The sequence below is a fragment of the Capronia coronata genome (genome assembly GCF_000585585.1).
Source record: "Capronia coronata CBS 617.96 chromosome Unknown acBCG-supercont1.4, whole genome shotgun sequence".
Taxonomy (NCBI): domain Eukaryota; kingdom Fungi; phylum Ascomycota; class Eurotiomycetes; order Chaetothyriales; family Herpotrichiellaceae; genus Capronia; species Capronia coronata.
This window is the reverse complement of record NW_006912896.1, coordinates 2,669,114-2,687,759: the sequence shown is the minus strand read 5'-3', so window position 1 is coordinate 2,687,759 and position 18,646 is coordinate 2,669,114. Positions and strand designations below refer to the sequence as shown.

The window sequence follows — 18,646 nt, the reverse complement described above, 5'->3', positions numbered from 1 at the left end:
CTTACTGCAGGTGGCTATATGTGCCTAGGTATCTTACCTATACGAACCTTTTGATACGGCGGTGCAGGCAGAGGAGCCAATGTGAATGTTTGAGCTGGCACTTCTCTTGCCGTGAGCAGTGTTGATTTATCGGATCTCTGCTCCCTCATTTCAACCTCATCGGTGGCATCTCTGTACTATGTGTTCGAGCCTGTTCCGGTCCGCAGCCTTAATCCAGAGTCTGGCTGCCGGAGGCTTCCGGGGAGTTAACCAGAAAAAACTGCTGGAAACCACCTAAGAATCTATTAATGGGGTTCCTTAGGTGGTGGTTCGGTGCCCTCCTGGTACTAGTGTTGACACCAATTGATGCTCATCATGCCTAGACCAACAGGTCTCGGGGGCACCCGCACGCTATTAACGTCCTCTCACTGCCCCGTGACCTCTTAGGGCTCTTTAGGCACCCAGCTTACCCGTATACAGCCTCGCCTACTGCATATGAAGCCTCTACTATTCTATATTGTGACATTTCGAATGGGACGAATACGTACTGCAGACGTGTTCAGTGACACCATGGAGTCATGGAAGCCACCTGCAGTCACTCCATCACGATCTGTCCCACAGTGACAGTGCCAGTGCAGCACCCATTGCCCTACTAGTAATTACAACAACGACTGTCATTGAATTGTCAAGAGACATCTTCTTTGTATACGAGTCAAAGGAAGAGAAGCACATCTATTTTAACCACATCTCCCAAAGAACCACTGTACTGCACTACTACTTGTGCAGACCAGACCACCCAAAAAGGAGGACAGCACGACAGCAGGAAACGAGGACGTCAACCCTTCAAGTGTGGGGACCCTCCTCTTCTCCCTTTCTTTACCCATCCATTCCATCCTCCCTATCCTTTCCTATCCCAATCCGCCCAGTACTATTGACCGCGTGTCCGCGTGTCCCTTCCACTGTTTTCTTTTGTGATACGATCTTTGAATCTATCCGCAGGTTGACCGGTGCTGCCTGGTGCCATCCTGTCAATCCCGCCTGCTAGCATTGAAGCCATTTTCCTCTCGTTTCAGCGACCTCTGCCTTTCTTTTGAACCAACTTAAAGCCCACGAATCTTTGGTGCCCACCGCCGTTTTGTGTCTGAACGACCGACACGACAGGTCAGGACGCTACAGCATTCCTTTCAGTCAAGCGGTATCCGGGCTTCCAACGCCGCTCATTGACTTTGCCTCGGACGACTAAATACATTCCAATATCAAATTCGCCTGGATCTGCTGTCCAACCATCCCGCCGAGCGCTCTGCACGGTTCTCCACGGACGTTCAGCTCGCCTTCGAGTTTGCTACAGCGACACTTAGCTTGAGCTTCAAATGTCTGCCGACTAAGGGCCCTGGTTCTCCTTGAACTCTTCGAAATGGCTCAGGTCGCAAGCCCTCCTCTCCCGCCTACCCCCCCTCCGCCCATTTACTCCCCTCTTCGAACGAATAGTCCGCGAATAATGGCGCCTATGGAAGAGAAAGGAAGTACACAACTGCCGGCTTATCAGCAGAGGAATCTTCCCTCAAGACAACCGAGCAACCCTTCCATATCCATGTCTCCAGCGGACAGCGGGCCTGAGAAGGAGTTGTACGCGACCACTGAAGTTCAAATCAGTCCACCTGCAACCGCCTTATCAAGATCGTCCGACCCTGTCGAGCCGACCCGAACGTTGACCCCCCAGATATCTCTACAGCAAGTCCCCAGTAGGTTGTCTCCGGCCCCTCAGGCCATGCGTCGACGACAAGTAGGAGAAGGACAGAATCTGGACAGCGTCGAGCATCGGAGGGTGTCCTCAGAGAACCTCACTCCTAAGGATGGGCTTGAACTGACACCTTTCCAAAAACGATCCGTCCGCCATGTCTCGACCTCTGTCCTTGATGTAGACGCACCTTCGGAGGACTTTGAACCACTGCGATACCATCATCAAGCGCTGGAAGACCCGGAAATCAGAGCACTGGACAGGCGAGCGTCAAGGTTGACGGTTATGACTGATGGCTCCGGGCCTGCAGACGGTTCGCGAAATAGCACCTATGGACAGAACCTGCGGCGGCCCGACTCCGGCTTTTCCAGCACATCTGATTTCCGCGGGCGACCTTACTCTCCCAGTCTGTCGCCTGCCCGGCCAGTCTCCCGAGGATCCCGGTCGCCCGACACCCGACCACTGTCATATGTCGATCTCTTGAACGTTCCATATCCTCAACCGGCTCCGAGTGGGGCGGAGAATCTGGTCAACTCCGGCCTTCGTACCGTGGTCGGAAACAATGCGGCTTTGCTGTCGACGCGCAAGACGCTGGACATGTACCGAGCCAATGTCAAGAAGACGAACGACCCAGCGGTGCAGTATGAGTTTGCCATTTTCATGATCAGTGCCGCTCAGGAGGAGGGACTGGAGGAAGAGGGCGACGCCGCCTCGGCAATATCTGGGAAGTCGCATACATCAGTGAGGGAAGAACTTCTGAAGGAGGCGAAGCATATTCTGCAGAAACTGGCCGACCGGTCATACCCCTTCGCCCAATATTATCTGGCAGACGGATATGCGTCGGGCTTGTTCAGCAAAGGCAAGGAAGATTGGGATCGAGCATTCCCCCTTTTCCTGGCCGCGTCCAAACACGGTCACGCCGAGGCGGGGTACCGTACCGCCCTGTGTTATGAGTTTGGCTGGGGTTGCCGGGTAGATGCAGCGAAAGCGGTGCAGTTTTACCAACACGCGGCCAGCAAAAATCATCCTGGCGCCATGCTTCGACTAGGACGAGCCTGTTTGACGGGCGATATGGGATTGACGAAGCGGTACCGGGAGGGCGTGCGATGGCTCAAGCGAGCGGCCGAGTCGGCCGACTTCCAGTACAACCAAGCACCCTACGATCTGGCTTGTCTCCACGAGACCGGCTATGGTCCGGACGTGTTCAAGGACGAAATTTACGCCGCTCAACTGTACACCAAAGCAGCTGATCTCGGAAATGTCGACGCCAACTACCGAATGGGCCGGGCTTACGAGTTCGGCGAGCTCAACTGTCCGAAAGATCCAGCCTTGAGCATCCACTTTTACACCGGAGCTGCCGAACGAGGCCATGCTCTGTCACAACTGGCCCTGTGTGCCTGGTACATGGTCGGCGTCCCCGGGGTATTGGACAAGGACGAGAGTGAAGCCTACGAGTGGGCCAAGAAGGCTGCGGAGCAGGGATTGGCAAAAGCACAATACACGGTTGGTTACTTCACGGAAATGGGCATTGGCTGTCGTCGTGACCCGCTCGAGGCCAACGTCTGGTACGTTCGAGCCGCGGATCAGGGTGAAGAAAGAGCCAAACATCGCATTGCCGCCATCCGCGCGGCCGGTGCTGGCGCTGACCCGGTCACTGCGGCATCTTCGAAGAAAGGCACGCTGACGACCAGCACAAGTTCGGGGAACAAAGGACCTCAGGGTGAGCAAACTTGGACAACGCTTTCCATCGATACGACAGCACTGACAATGACAAAAACAGAAGGCGAAAAGAAAAAGAAATTTGGAATCTTTTGACGGGGATTTCTCGTTCAGCATTACGTTCGACAGCGCAGGCGAAACTTGGGATAAGCCTAGCATCGGCTGCGCGGGTCGTCTATGACCATAATAACCAGCCGCCAAACGCTCCACTGGAGGCTTTGCTTGCGAGGTGAAAGACCGGTCGAGGCTGGCGGAGGGAGGGTTATCCACTGCAGCACAATTTGAACTGGAGCGCGGCGCTGTCCATTCGGGGTCTGCACATGCCTCAATGAGGCCAAATTGTCCTTCGCGAATGTCGAGATGCACGGCGCAGTTTAGACCAGGGCACAATACCAGGGGCATAGGCAGATATGAACTGACCATGAATGCATAGCGAGGAGGGACACGATACAAACAAATCTGGGACGGCGTTTGGGCAGAACATCTCGCATCATAGCGTTTTCATACACGGTGTGCTCAGAGTCCAATGAAGACGATACAGAGACTGTCACTCTGCTATTTCTGCTGTTTCTGTTGTTTCTGCTGTCAGTTGACTGGCGTTGTATTCGTGATGAACTGAATGGCATGCGAGAATGTCTAGCCACCCCCCGGCACCTGCATCCCTTTCCTTTCTCAATCACTTCCTCGAGCTGCTCAACCTTCTTCTTCCACGCAGCACCACTTCGCCACTCATCCCTTTGGCTGTGAGCGAACACCGGGTCGAGGCTTGGAAGCATCGAGGCCCCTGTCGGCAACGATGAGCTTAGAGGTCAACCAAGACGTTCACCAGGCGCTCAGGCTCGGACGTTGTCCTCATGAGGAAGTCGAGGCCACCGATCGCGTCCTTCACGAATGCTGTGTAACCTTTCGGATTCTTTACCCCCCTCGAACTGCAACTATCGACCATGAACACTGTTCAGCATGTGATTCCAGGGATTGGCCATCCTGTCGAGAGCAAATGTCTCCGTTCAGGAAGTTGCGCAGCCTTCTGTCTACCTCCTACAGATACACGATGTTGCCTTCAAAGGATCCTGTCGAGGTCGCTGCGCCCAGCGTCAACACCGAAAATACCCAAGAGCACATCGTTCACGGGAAGATATGGAGTCGTGACAGGTCAGCCGTAATCAGGACAGAAAGGATACAAAACCACGCTGACGGAGGACAGATTCGGCGGTGCCATCCTGCTCAACTTTCTTGCATTCAGTCTACCAGCGCTCTATGGCACACTGTCGAAACTATGGGTGGCCAACATCGACTCCAACATGGTCGTCACCGTCGACTCCTACACCTATATCGGGGTCGTGGCAGAGGTGATTAATGAAGGACTGCCTCGGGCTGCCTGGGTCATCATTGGCGATAAATCGTCTCGATCTCTTGCCTCGCGGTCAGGGCTTTCGCACACACTGATTATAGTCCAGAGTTTGCTCGGCCTACTGATCAGCTTGGTCATCCTCGGGGCGGCCAAAGAGTTCGCTGCTGGGTTCGTCCCCGTCGAGGTTCGCCATGCCAGTTTGACCTATGTTCGTCTCAGCTCCTTTTCCGTTTTTAGCGGTGCCATTGAGACTGCAGTCACAATTGCTACACGAGCTCTCGACCATCCCGATGTGCCATTCACCATCAGTATAGTCCGGTTCATTATCAACATTCTCCTGGATATGTTGCTCATTTCACGTTTTCACGTCGGTAGCTTTACGCCGTCCGCCAACACACAGGCCGGGATCCGACTTGGTTGTGACTTTGCTGCGGCTTTTGTCGGCCTTGCCTCCTTTCTCATCATCACCCTCAGGCTGCGGCGGGCGGAAGCACTGGGAGAAGTGCCACGTCCAACTGTCAAAGCGCTTCTGGTTTTACTCCGACCTGGTATCCCCCCGTTCGTCGAGTCCGCCGTACGCAACGCGCTATATCTATGGCTCGTTGCCAACATCGTCTCCATGGGTACCGACTACGCCACGGCATGGGGTGTTTTCAACACCATCCGGTGGGGACTCGTCATGGTGCCGGTCCAGACGCTCGAAGCGACTGCGCTGGCCTTCACCGGACATGCATGGGGTCAATGGCGGAGCGATGTCGGCGGCGGACGTCGAATGGCAACGGCAGGGAGAAAGCAAATCCGTGGTAAGCCGGACAGTCTATCCGTGGTACTGTCCTGACCTCTCAACCCCAGGTATTGCAACGCCGGCACTTTTTGCGGCAGGGGTCGCCCTCCTGGTAGAAATTCCGCTCTGTATCTTCCTATCCCTATTCGGATGTGAGCCGTTTGCACGATATATCTCCGGTTCAGATGTCGTCGGTGGCATCACAGCGCATATGTGGCGCACCATCGACTGGTGTTATATCTTCTATGCTCTATCAACCGCACTGGCGACCATTCTCTTGGCCACTGTGCCACGGTGGTACCTCTACCAGTCAGTGGTGTCGAACTTCTGCTACGTCCTACTTTGGGCTATTGTATGGCAGGTCGGTCATCTGACTGCGGACGACGCCTGGACTTATCACTCCTTTGTGTTCGGAGGCAGCCTGGTTTTCAGCTTTTTCGACGTGTTGCTGTTTGTAATGCTGCGGGCGTGGAAGCTTCATCGTGGCACACTCAACTTCGACAAGGTGCAGATTGCGTAGAAGGAGACGATGGTTACGGACGAGGGGTCAATATCGGACAGGTGACCGGCGGGAATGCTTCCGCAGTCGCAACGTCCATGTCAACCCATCTCCTCCAATAGTCAATCGTCTTGGGAGGAATTGGGAAAGAGGAGGTCTTCATACGAAACTTCGGCGCGTCTGGAACGGCTTCGAACGGCAGCATCAGATGTCGACATGATGGGGAGGCTATCATCCTACGCGCGGGACTACGCCACTATGGGCCCCATGCCGAATTCGTCAAATTCTGTCCAGACCACGTCTGGTCACCTGCAGTGGGACAGCAACCATCCTCTAGCTCCTCGCTGCTCGCTTCGTCGCCCTCTCGAAGCCTCTGATTGGTTTCGTTCGGGCGGTCTACGAGGTGTAGAATCGTCTTCTGCCCACGCGATATCACAAGCACCAACTTGGCTGTAAAGCCATGACCAATTGACTCACTCGCTCTCCAACATTGTTGCTCTATCGACTCCCCGCCGTCAACTGCTTCACACTTGATGCTACGCTCTTCAGAGCATGGCCTCCACCGTCCGGTGCTGGCAGTCAGTGGGCAATATCGGACCTTCGTGCCGGCTGGCCACTCGGCGGGTCCTTGATACCGACTTCATCTAGCGCCAAATAACACATCGGGAGCATCCATCTCATCCAATCCCACGATGGAAAAGTGCGCATGATATCTCCCAGTTGCAGCTGGTACAGACCCACAAGCGACCCCAGTCTTAGGACATCGTTGACGCCCTTTCACGGTGATCTGTGACCGTTGTCTCAGATCTGATCGACCTGTCGTCCTATCTTTTCCGACCTGTGAACATGCTGTTGAGACACTCCCAGGCCCGGTGCATGACTTGAGACTTTTCCAACACATCGTCAGCATGACCCTTCAAGCGTTCGCCGTAATCTTTATCCACCAACCTATGGTTGAGGTACGGTGACGAAGAGTTCGCATTATCTGGTGGTCTCACATTCTCGTGGAGGCTTTTTCCTGTGACAATTGACTGCCCAGGGTTTACGGCCCTGCATCCCGGAAAAACTACGTCCACAACACCAACGATGATCGTGTCGAGCCATGGCCCAGAATCACATATCACGAAGAACGCCACAAGTTCACGATCCATGAAGTACGAAAAGACCATGGATCTCCACATCCAAGAGATTCAGAAGAACGATTCGGATGCCGACTCCTTCCACTCGGCCATTTCAACTGCCCCCGAACGAGATCCTGTATGCAGGAGTAAACAGGAACGCCCAACCAAGTCCAAAAGCCACATGAGAGAGAGTCGATCCGGAACACAGTCAACACACCCTCGATCCAACTCTCTGGGATCCATTGATACGGAAAACACATGTTCTAGACCATCTTCGGGTCGATCGAGACGAAGTTCGGTTTCTAAATCGAGACGGGAAAGCAGCATCGCGAAGAAGAAGCCCCCGCGGACGGAATTGGCAATGCGGCATCGCCAGCTCTTCTCCTCGCTAGACGGAGTGCTGGCGTTGAGTCGAGATGGTACTCCTCTTCCGAGCGCACCGACCTCACAGACATCAAGCCGGCAAGCGTCCATTATCGCTGAATCATCATCGGGGTCCTCCAATGCAGACACGGTACAGCGAATCTGCGAGACTATTGATGCTAAACTCCAATTGGCGCAAGCTCAACATCGACTTCTCCCCGCTCCGTCCATACATTCCTCCTCTTCATCGTTCGCCGGCCGCGACGAGTCTCGATTAACGACACAGTCACAAGTCAGTCCGCGGATGTCCATGTCCCAAGATACCTTGCAGGATATTTCCAGCACCAGCATCAGGGACTGGAGATATAAAAATAACAGCAGTGGCATCGTCACCCTACCCAGCACACATCAACATTCCCGACAAGATCCTCAATTTGATGTTGTCATGTCGTGGACCTCGGATGCGACCCGGCGCAGCGAGTATGCGAAGATCGACCGCGCACATAGTGGCTTCCATGGCCTCTTCCGCCGACTTCTTCCAAGGTCCCTTTGCCGAAATGCCAGAAGAGGGTTCTTCACCGGCGACTGTGATGGTGACAGCGTGAGGCGGTTTCGGATTGGTGTTTCGGATGAGGTTGAGGACGATGATCGGTCTATCTGCCACCCTAGTCAAGAGGGATGTGGGTGATTCGAATATTGAAAAGATCGATTTGAGCACGAACGAAGCAATGGAGATACAAGCAACCCTGTCGCGGGGACGAAGATGGCAATGATTGTAGATATGGAAGAGCCGGAGAACATGCAGCAGCAGGATCCCTTGGAAAGTAGTCAAGCCACGCTGGACATGTTTCTGAGGGGTCACGACATTGTGTCATGAATGAATGGTAAGTGGAAAGCTTCACCAGGCCAGCTCCTCGAATGGGAGTGGGTAAGAGCCTGACGAACACCATGAAATCACAGTCAAAGCAAAGCGCAAGAGGCGGCGAGTGTCAAGGATGGATGGATTCACCAACCACCGACCACCGACCCAGACACACCAGGTTAGCCCAGAGCCGACGGTATAAACGAGGAACGATGAACGATGAACGACCAAAACATCTCGAGGAAGTCCCATGAGTGAAGATACCGCAGGAATCAGATGATCCAATACAAGTACATAGCTACCTTAGTATAGCATTGACATGATGAACTAAGGTGCGTTGTGTGAGAAGTACAATATAAGACTTGAACCACATTAAACCTCCCCGTATCACACGCGGAAACGTCCGAGACAGTACCTATGATTGGGAAGGGAGTCGACTGTACATCGTGAGGAGACCTGACTATGGTGTATACTGAAGCGAGATCGAAGCTTGAGGGCCTTCCTCTCTCGAGACTAAGATAGAGTCCTTTGATTCCTTCATTAGGTAGGTACGTACAGAATCCTGAATCATATGTCATGTCCGTGACATTCGTTCCTAAGTTGTGGGCGTCATGGCTCCTTCATAATCCACCCTGACTCCTTATTACCTTCGCATCTTGGTCACCAGAATAACAATCACTGGGGGAGTTCCACGATATGACCACCACCAGGATGTTGAGCCGGCCGATTCATGACGCGAGGCACTTTGGACTGCCCTTCGCCCTAGACATTTCTGCGTGCAGTCTGGGATGGTAGTGCCAGGAGAGCTTGGGTGATTGTTTGTATATTGTATTGTCAACGGCGACAGTGAGTGATGAAACGATAGAACGTTGGTTCGCGAGGGAGGGCCACTGATGGGTTTCTCTTCGGCGTCAATAGGCAACGGTCGGCTCCTGAACTTCAAGCACACTCGAAGCATCATTCAATGGTGCCGATCCGGCTCTGACTCCCACTCCGCAAGAGACCCAAGAAAGAGCCGAATCGTAATCGTAATCGACTTCAAATCAGTATCCGTATCCGTATCTTGTGCCCTCTCAATCTCGGTCCGGATTGGGTCTTGACTGAACCAGGGTTTGAACGAGCCATATCTGGTATTGTTATTTTTTGCTAGCTCCTTCCGTTTGTTTCGTACAAGCCAAGTCCACGGTCGGACTTGATAAGCATGGTCTAGAGGGTGCTTGCTGTGCCGTCTGGTCTTGATACGACAGGTGTGAGCGGTTCACGGCGGCATGGAAAAATGTGTGTCCCGGACCCAACGCACCGCCCGGCTTGGAAGATGATGGAGGTCACTGCTGTCTTTGAGGAAGCCTTGAGCTGATTGGAGAACGGGATCTTCCTTTTGGCAGCTTTCGGCACGGTCCTGATTTCGATTCCATTCCGTTCCATTTCATATCGAGGCATCGAAGGGCTGCCGCTTTATCAGGTGGACCGTGGAGGATACTTTGGATGTGGCTGCGGCCTTGCGAGTCATCCAAAGTCCCATCTTTGCTTCATAGTCGTCCCTCCATCGATAATGGCGAAATTCGCATCCATCCGCGACCGTAGCATTCGTGTCTCTTGACCACGGCGGGCGTGAAATGACAAGCTTTCTGAAATCTCGGACCGACCCATTTGCATCGATCATGATCAGTTTTGTGCCCATCTCTTACATGTGATAATCACAACAAATCGAAATCGTCCAGCTTCTCGCGATACTGCAGAACCTGTCTCTTGACTTTACTGCCATCGACCCAGGTGACAAAGTCCTCCATGCCTCTGGAGATGAGGAAGGCCGGGTCCGTCACCACCTCCGTGCCGACACGCACATGGCCCTGCTCCACGAACTTGTGCGCCGTGCTGACATGCTCGACCATGCCGATGCGCACCATGAGCACGCCGAGTCTCCGTCTGCAGAAGGCCGACACTGTGACATCGTTCTCGACGGCGCTCAGACCGGCGCCCTGGCCCCGGCTCTGCTTTAGGATCCCGATCTGATACAACTTCTCGAGCATGACCGTCTCCATCTCGACGCGGTAGGGGTCGGTCGGGTCCAGGTTGGCCAGCATGTGGGCGAGCTGGCGTAGCCGGCCGCAAAGCGCGTTATACTTGTTGTAGTCGAGCGGGTGGGTGAGGTGGTAGCGGCGGCGGACGGCGGCTTCGTGGTGCGATGGGCCGTCGGATTTGTAGGTGATCAGGTCGACCTTGCGCAGGAGGCGGGATTCATGATGCTTGAGTTTCCGCACCATGGTTGAGACTGATGGAGGGCGGAGGAATGGTTGTGGTGGTTATATGCAGTGGTGTTAGGAATGCCTCGAGGCGGTGGCCGGTGACTGTGTTTGTGTTGCGTCTCTTGTCTTCCGGTTCGAGTCCAACTTCAAGTTCTCGTTCAAGTTCACGTTCCTGTGTCGAAAAAAATAATGTGGAATTCAGACTGAGAAATTTGCGGGGAAACCCAATGCGTTGAGACATGACGCCGCTTTTGATCATTCTTCAGCACATCATAAACTGCAGTGCGTAAATCGAGCAGCCAATCAAGCAGCTTCGTCTGAGCTACTACTTACTATTAGTACCTTACTACGTAATAAGATGAAATCCTAGTAGCTACGTCATAGATAGCCTGCGGTGCTTCTCAACCGCAGTTCCTACCTTAGGTCCATAGTATGGGACTGTGCTAGAGATGTTTGTAGACACACGTAGAATCAATGAATCAATGGGTTTGCTTGGGTCTGATTCAGTGCCCACCAAGGCCCCCATGGCATCTCTTCAGATTGACCGGAGTATTGGCAAGATAGGCATAACGTCCGAGCTTGTAGTAATCAGACAAGCTTGACCTGCCTCGGATGCACTGAGGTATATAGGTATCCATACAACATCATCGCATTTCTCGGTTACGCACATATGCAGAGAATTTGAAGCACCTGATATATTATATTCGACCTTAATCTCCTACCGATTGATACCATCCCTTAATCCGATTTCGTCTCTCCACCAAACCCAATTCAACGCCGCAGCCATGAAAGCCATTGTTATGCAAGGCGAGCCTGGAAAGGCATCCCTCGTAACCGACCGGCCATACCCCAAGCCTCGACCAGGATATATTCTGGTCGATGTCAAGGCTGTCGCCCTCAACCCCACAGATTGGAAACACATTGACTACATTAACACCAAGGACTGCTTGGTAGGCTGTGACTTTGCTGGGGTCGTGGCCGAGACCGGCACCGGCTATTCCAAGCAGTGGAAAGTGGGAGACCGCATCTGTGGCTTCGCGCACGGAGGGAATTCGTTGCAGCCCGAGGATGGTGCTTTCGCTGAAAGGATCGCCTTCAAGGCCGATGTGGGCATTCGCATTCCAGACAGCCTGTCCTTCGAAGAGGCCGCATCCTTGGGAGTGGGCGTCATCACCTGTGGTCAAGGACTCTTCCAAAAATTCGGCCTGAATATGCCCAGTCACCCCACGACAGAGGGAGACTTTGTCCTCATCTATGGTGGGAGCTCAGCCACCGGGATGCTGGGGATTCAATTTGCCAAACTGTAAGCACAACATTCCGCTAGACTCGCCATGTGGTCTCTGCTGACCAGATTGCAGCGCTGGGTACACGCCTATCACGACCTGCTCGTCGCGTAACTTTGACCTGGTCAAGGCTCTGGGCGCAGCGGCCGCATTTGACTACAAGGATCCGGACTGTGCGGCTAAGATCAAGGAATACACCCACAACAACCTCAAGTACGTGTGGGACACCATCTCATTGCCTGCGACAACCCAGCTTTGCGCCGAAGTCATATCGCCCGGAGGCAGATATGGCAGCCTCTTGCCCGTCAAGTTCCCGCGTGACGACGTCAAATGTACTCAGACACTCGGGTACACCTCCGTCGGCGAGCCTGTCAAGAAGCCGTTCGCCGACCTGCCAGACAACGCAGCGGATTTCGAGTTCGCGAAAAAATGGATTGCAGAGGTGGAATCTTTATTGCAGCAAGGCCGGCTGAAGGTTCATCCGCTCAAGGTTGGTAAGGGATTGGAGAACGTGTTGGATGGACTCGATCTGCTCAGGCACGATAAAGTCAGCGGCCAAAAGCTGGTGTACGTGTTGTAAGACAACTCCTGCCTGGGGTCAGAGGCGTAGATATTGAGATCAGATACCAGTAGCAAGAAAGCCACGAAAGCAATCTTGAAGCCAATATACTACAGACCCAACACTGGCGAAGTAGTAGTAGAGGTTGACTCTGTATACTAGTAGCGCAGGCAGCTGAATTCCAAGAACTTGATCTTCTGCCATGCAGTGCCAGGCCAGTGGTTGGTGGCAGGGGATCGTTGCTCAACGCCGCGCCGTACTAGTATGACGCAGCAGTTGCCTTGCCTCGTACTTCCTTTAATTAGCAGGCAGGCGGCTACTAGTAGTAGTAGTACGTAGCAGTAAGAAGTATTTCCTGGCAACCAAACATCACCGACTGCATCCTGCACAGTCAACATTGATCCACGCATTTCTTGGTGAGACTACTTTTGCACTTGCACTACATTGTACGAACTTGCAAGGGTTCTCACTGCATGGCAGACCCATGATCCCTTCACTAACAACTCATAGCAACAACCCCTGCCACAGACACAAAGACTCATGACATGATCTTGCGTCCTGGGTCCTCGTCACTCATCCCCCAGGCCACGTAACAAGTGACCCTTTCTGGGCTCTCCGACTCTGCAGGTCAATAGGCGCCCGACTGCCATAGCTGGCAATGTATACCAGACCCTCGGTTCCTTTCCTTTTCGTCTCTTTCAAGTGACCTTCCATGATGTCGAGCGAGACATCAACAGCAGGCCAGAATGTCGCCGCTGCGCCCCAGGTCAATGGAGCGAACAGTGTCCCCGAAATCACGGTTGACCGCGCGTCCGCGCCCTCCACTCACGAATCCATACCTCCCCAGGGACAATTGCTGACGGGCAAGCAAGAACATTACCTCAAACGAGAACTCATCGCAACTCAAGTCCATGCCGAAATCCAGGAATTGAACAACCCTACTGCCCTCCAGCGTTTCGGTGCGCCCTTCCGTTCGGACTATGGCGAAGTCTCCCCCATGGACTCCGAGCTGCCGATCCTCCGCTTCATCTTTGTCAATCATGTGCGAAACTTTCCATTTTTGGACAAGGCCAAAGAGAAGGAGTTCTGGCAGGACAAAGTCCAAGTGTTCCTCGAGTCGTTCGCCAGCAAGTATATTTCTTCCTCAGAGGACCGCCTCGAGGAAACGAAGAGGCGCAAGTTGGCCAGGAAATGTGAGAAATTGGTCGAGCTGATGATGGTCTCGGGGATTCCCACGGCGTCGGGCTATGAAGAGAGGATCCGTTTTGCAGAGCTGGAAGTGGTCGAGCGAGGAGCCAATGAACAAGGTCTCCTGGCCAACATACCCGAGGGGAATTTCATCAATGGTTGGGATGTCAATGTTGCAGGTGTCAGATTCACCTCCGTCAAGCGAACCGTCCGCTACCACAAACACGCAGAGTTCCTGATCCGCGTCAAGCGGCCCGACAAACCAGAGATCTATCTGGGAAGGAGATATGGTCAGTTCGCCAGGTTTCACAAGCGACTCCGCACTGAGATGCCCGGTAAGGTGCTTCCACCACTCCCAAGAAAGAATAAGTCGACCACTCTCTCCTCACTTATGCCAGCAGGAGACGATGATGCTTCCTCCATCTCGTCAGCGTCTACGGTCACCAGCGTAACTGAAGACTCTAGTTCCATGAGGAATCTGATCCCCGGTCATCGACGGGGCAAATCAAGCAACTCTCTCAGCGCCAGTCCCGGAGCTGGATCTCCAAAGAATCGGACCTCACCCGGGTCTAGCTTATCCAGAGACAGAAGCGTTAGCCCTCACCCCATTCGGCTCCATCGCGAAGACCAGAGAGTGTCGTTACGAGCTTTCTTGCGGACCCTCCTACAAAATCCACAAATCGCCGAGTCCAGAGCCATGGCCGAGTTCCTGACCACGCAGCCTGTGACTCTGAACGAGGAAGAGCTAGACGATATTGATCGCCGCAAAGAAATGGATGCCAGGCGCTTGGAGGAGCAGAAGAGGTTCTACGAGATTGCGCGGCAACGGGCTGCTGAGCTTGACATCTACATGGAACAATTCCGCAGAGATATTGTCGAGAGCAACGGCCTGACCAAGTTGTTTGCTGAGATCCGGAACAAGGACAAGCTCGAAGATCTCAGCCCTGAATACCGGAAGTTTGCCGAATGGTTGAGGATCGAAGTGGCCGCCACCATCTATCACCTGTTCCTCGCCGAGGACAATTCCCCTGAACTCTTCGCACAGGCGAGGCGTATCCATTCCCTGGTGCCGTACACAATGCTGAAGAATGTCATCCGCATAGCAAATCCTGCCGCGGTTATGTCAGGGGTATTGGACCTGTTCTTGGCTCAGCCATTTGGTGCGCGATCGCTGTTACAGCGGATCTTTTCCTTGACCCTGGCGGATGGAATCCGACAGTTCCAGCGAACTATCGACGACTTGGTATCCAAGATTGGCGATCCCGTCCTGACAAGCAAGATCAAGGCATTTGTCGACAGTTCCGAAGAGACCAAGACTCAGGTGCGACAGGAAGCTCAAAGTGAGGACGTGGACATTGTGGTTGCTATCTTGCGATCAGAAAAGTTCCCGCCTGATTTGAGTTCGTCGCAGATCCAGCGGGTGTACAATGCTTGGGTCGCATGGAATAGTGCAGTGGAAAGTCCCGACGAAGAGCTTAAGCATGGAGCCGAGACGTTCTCTTACCTCAAGCAGCTCCTCAAGTTGATGACTCGACAGCGCGACAAAACCATGATGGCCCAGATGATCGAAGAGCCTACGACGTTGCGTCTATTCCGAGATCTCTTCACCATCTTCTACGAGCCGCTGATTCGGGTCTATAAGTCTGCCAATGTATACAGCAGCATCACCGACTTTGCCCAATTTGCCGACGACCTGATCAAGACGGTAGAGGTCGCGCAGCGACAGGATGTGTCGGCCGATCCCAACCAGACGGTCCAGATCTTCATCGATCTGTGTGCCCGGCATGAGCACAACTTGTACAAATTTGTTCACGAGGTTCACAACCATGACGACGGCCTCTTTACTGCCTTGATGGGGTGGATTGAAGGCATCCTGGACTTCTTGAGGAAAGGTCCGAAGGGAGGGAAACTGGACATGAATGCCATCTTCCAGGGAGGGCTGGACATGGGCGTGATCGACAAGCAACAAGGCATTCGAGAGATCAACGCATTGATCAAGTGGCAAGAGGCTCGGAAGAAATGGCACAATGACAAAACGAGGCAGAAGATGGCCGCCGAAGGGACCAACTCTGGGGAAGGGATGCCGGGGATGTCGTCGTTCAAGAGCAGTGACTTCGGGTTGCACGAGGTAAGTTCTTTCTCCCCTTTCTTTCACGGTGTCAAGAGACGTCCGATCGATGAGGCTAACGGCCCCTTGACGCAGACGGATCTCATGGATCTCCAGATCTCAGATGAAGAAGACGAGGACGATACGGACGAGGAGGAAGCCGAAGACGACCTGGACCCAATCCAAGCTGAACGACGACGAAGGAAAAAGGCGCAAGATCGACTCCGCCGCACGGCCGGCGAACCCGTCAAGCCTGAAGTCCAGGAGATTTTGAAGTTGCGAGAACCCTTCCTGGCCATGCTGCGAGCTGTCTTGAGTGAATGAGTCGAGATTCTGGAGAGGTTCGTTCTTCCGAGTGTCGAAACTCCTACACATGAGGGAATGAAGTCCCCCGGGGGCCAAGAATGAGCCGTAATCGACGAGTCAACCTATGGATGGATGAACCAATGCTAATGATAGACGGACGGTACAATAAGCGCACGCGCGAACACAATCTTACGAGGCTGAGTGGGCATTCAGTGAGTGGGCATTCAGTGAGTGGGCATGGGATTGTGGTCATTCCAGCTCCAGCTACCTAATGAAGAATGACGACCGTTAGAAGAGGAGGATTACCCTCCTCGTCACGAAAATTCAATACCTTGTGGCTTGCTACGGCTATCACAGGTGACAGGATGAAAGTCACGACCTATTCTTTGTTCTATAGCGTCCCTCTTATGAGGTACTCTACTGTACCAGGAAATATATTACGAGAAAATCCTTCCCTTCAGACTGGCTCTCTCCAGCAGACAACATGACCACGAGTAGAGTGGACGGTGGGAGTCACCCATTGGTACCGCCCAAGGTCTTGTTCCTGGAGGGCCCTTGAACCGCCCCTTCGTAACAGTGCATACCTACGTACCTAGATACCGTGCCCATCCTTGGTGATAGGGTCCGAGTCGTTTCGATGGTCTCCCGCCCTAAGGTAATCACCGTCACCGAGGAATTCAAATATTGTTTTAGGACGAATCAACAAAAGATCAGGCAGCCATGGGCCAAATCACATTTCTCCAAGCCACGAAAAATATACACAAGCACTGCACCAGGGTGTTTAGGCACAGGCCAGGCACGTTGTTCATTGGACAATCCAAGAGAAGAAAGAAAAATGGACAGACTGGCAGCGCGTACTCATACTAGTTACTAAGAACTCAGGAGGGAGGATTCAACACGCGAGCGAGGCTTCATCAATAAGGGGGTGCGACGTTCCTCTTGAGCGAGTCGCCTTGTTGATGGCGGAGACTATTGGCTCGATCATCACTCATGTAATGTGAGGTACTTATGGATGCCTTCAGGTATCTGGCTCACCGTGTGGGTTGTTGGTTGTTGTACTTGTTCTACAGTATATTACGTGGGTCTACAGCAGGCGAGTTCAGAGAGAATCACGAAGGATGGGAACTGCATGTAGGATTTCTTGTGGCTGACTCTGGAACACATGCAGGCAAAAACATGCGCTGAACAACCTGGGACGTTAGCAAGTACGTACTACCTACCTAGGTACCTAGCAAGCTACCTAGGATCAGTGTTGTACAAGGGTTTTCCAAGGCCTTGAGATCCCTCTCTACTACTGCGTCCACACTTGGAACTGGGAAGGCTATGGGAACTTCTTCTTCGAGCCTGACCGCATCTCTTGGTAATGCAGTTCCAACACGAGTCGAGCCGTCACTTTGCCGCGTCGGAGTGTGTCCCTGATGGGCAGTGATGCAGAGATTGTATTGTGGCGGGCGTGGAAGAAGGGAAGGACGGTCAGGGGGCTTTTGTTAGCGCCGGCTGCAGTGCTGCGCGCATACTACCCATGGATGTACCGCAGTGTGGTGTGAATTGCAAGTGAGATACTGCTTTTGGCGACGCGGTAAGTTGATGGAAGGGTTTCGTAGTCTGCCGGCCTGTCCTTTGCACCTGCATTGATGGAGTTCTCGAGAGGTCGGAGGTAAAGGACCAAGGTGAGGTTCGTACTATGGAGGTGCGGAGTACGTTATTCGGGTGCGGTGGCTTTGGAGGCGCAGGCAGGTCACATGAGTTATCACATGACCCCACCTGACAGGCAGCAACTGCAGTGCAGCTGAAAGAAGGTGGGCAACACTGTGACATACCCACAGATCACTGCAGTGCACAGCATCGCACTCTGCTGCTGTGGTGCAATGTTGACTCAAAATAAGAAATACCATGATTTAATTGTCGTAACCGTTTATGGGCACGCCAGGCGAGCAACAAGATTGAGGAACTTGAACAAGTCGGCCGAAAACAAGGCATAGCGACGAGCACAGGTCACGAGGGGCAGACAAGTAAACATAACATGGCCGACGGGAGGTTGGAGTCGCTGAAGCGGGCAAAGAGAAGCGAGCGAAGCGAGGAGGAGCGGACTGTAACTCTGTAGTACTAGTAGTAGTAGCAGGTGGCGTCATTATTATTGGCGGCCGACGGATTGTTGTGTTCTAGCGGTATCAGATTGACAGTAGCTCTGTACTGATTTAAATAGCATTAGCTATATATGGCAGGTCGATCGTACTGAGCATGCCTAGTTACTCTATTGGCTCAATCCTCGTGATCGAAAATATAAAGTAGTGTGGTAGTAGTGTGTCTGTATTGTCACAGGCTTAGGTAAGCACAACCCACCGTCATTAGCCTGTCTGATCTTTTCTCTCCCCCCACCACCGACGGATCCACAGCCTGATTTCTGCCTGATCTATGGACAGACTGCGCCCGCCCGCGTCCAGTCTCATTCATTCCCTTCCTCTTATTTCCTCCCCTCAGGCTTCTTTCTTCCCATCCCTCCTCTCTCCGCCCAATCGCCCATCGTTTCGTCTTTTTCTT

At 53.2% G+C, this 18,646-nt stretch overlaps 6 protein-coding genes across 6 annotated transcripts; 5 read left to right on the top strand and 1 right to left on the bottom strand.

Moving 5' to 3' along the window:
- Window positions 1-1,393: 1,393 nt before the first annotated feature.
- Window positions 1,394-3,532, top strand: A1O1_05501 (uncharacterized protein; the record flags this gene model as incomplete). The annotated part of the gene is made up of 1 exon (XM_007726387.1): window positions 1,394-3,532. The coding sequence occupies one exon, from the start codon at window positions 1,394-1,396 to the stop codon at window positions 3,530-3,532; it is 2,139 nt and encodes a 712-aa protein (XP_007724577.1).
- Window positions 3,533-4,487: 955 nt separating this feature from the next.
- A1O1_05500 (uncharacterized protein) lies at window positions 4,488-6,091 on the top strand (the record flags this gene model as incomplete). Its single annotated transcript, XM_007726386.1, has 3 exons — window positions 4,488-4,588; window positions 4,641-5,590; window positions 5,640-6,091. The coding sequence occupies 3 exons, from the start codon at window positions 4,488-4,490 to the stop codon at window positions 6,089-6,091; spliced, it is 1,503 nt and encodes a 500-aa protein (XP_007724576.1).
- Window positions 6,092-7,219: 1,128 nt separating this feature from the next.
- A1O1_05499 (uncharacterized protein) lies at window positions 7,220-8,242 on the top strand (the record flags this gene model as incomplete). Its single annotated transcript, XM_007726385.1, has 1 exon — window positions 7,220-8,242. One exon carries the CDS (start codon window positions 7,220-7,222, stop codon window positions 8,240-8,242), a length of 1,023 nt encoding a protein of 340 aa, XP_007724575.1.
- Window positions 8,243-10,113: 1,871 nt separating this feature from the next.
- A1O1_05498 (uncharacterized protein) lies at window positions 10,114-10,680 on the bottom strand (the record flags this gene model as incomplete). The annotated part of the gene is made up of 1 exon (XM_007726384.1): window positions 10,114-10,680. One exon carries the CDS (start codon window positions 10,678-10,680, stop codon window positions 10,114-10,116), a length of 567 nt encoding a protein of 188 aa, XP_007724574.1.
- Window positions 10,681-11,447: 767 nt separating this feature from the next.
- On the top strand, window positions 11,448-12,525 carry A1O1_05497 (uncharacterized protein; the record flags this gene model as incomplete). Its single annotated transcript, XM_007726383.1, has 2 exons — window positions 11,448-11,965; window positions 12,021-12,525. The coding sequence occupies 2 exons, from the start codon at window positions 11,448-11,450 to the stop codon at window positions 12,523-12,525; spliced, it is 1,023 nt and encodes a 340-aa protein (XP_007724573.1).
- A 694-nt stretch (window positions 12,526-13,219) lies between these two features.
- Window positions 13,220-16,123, top strand: A1O1_05496 (succinate dehydrogenase (ubiquinone) flavoprotein subunit; the record flags this gene model as incomplete). The annotated part of the gene is made up of 2 exons (XM_007726382.1): window positions 13,220-15,820; window positions 15,896-16,123. The coding sequence occupies 2 exons, from the start codon at window positions 13,220-13,222 to the stop codon at window positions 16,121-16,123; spliced, it is 2,829 nt and encodes a 942-aa protein (XP_007724572.1).
- Between the last annotated feature and the right edge of the window lie 2,523 nt (window positions 16,124-18,646).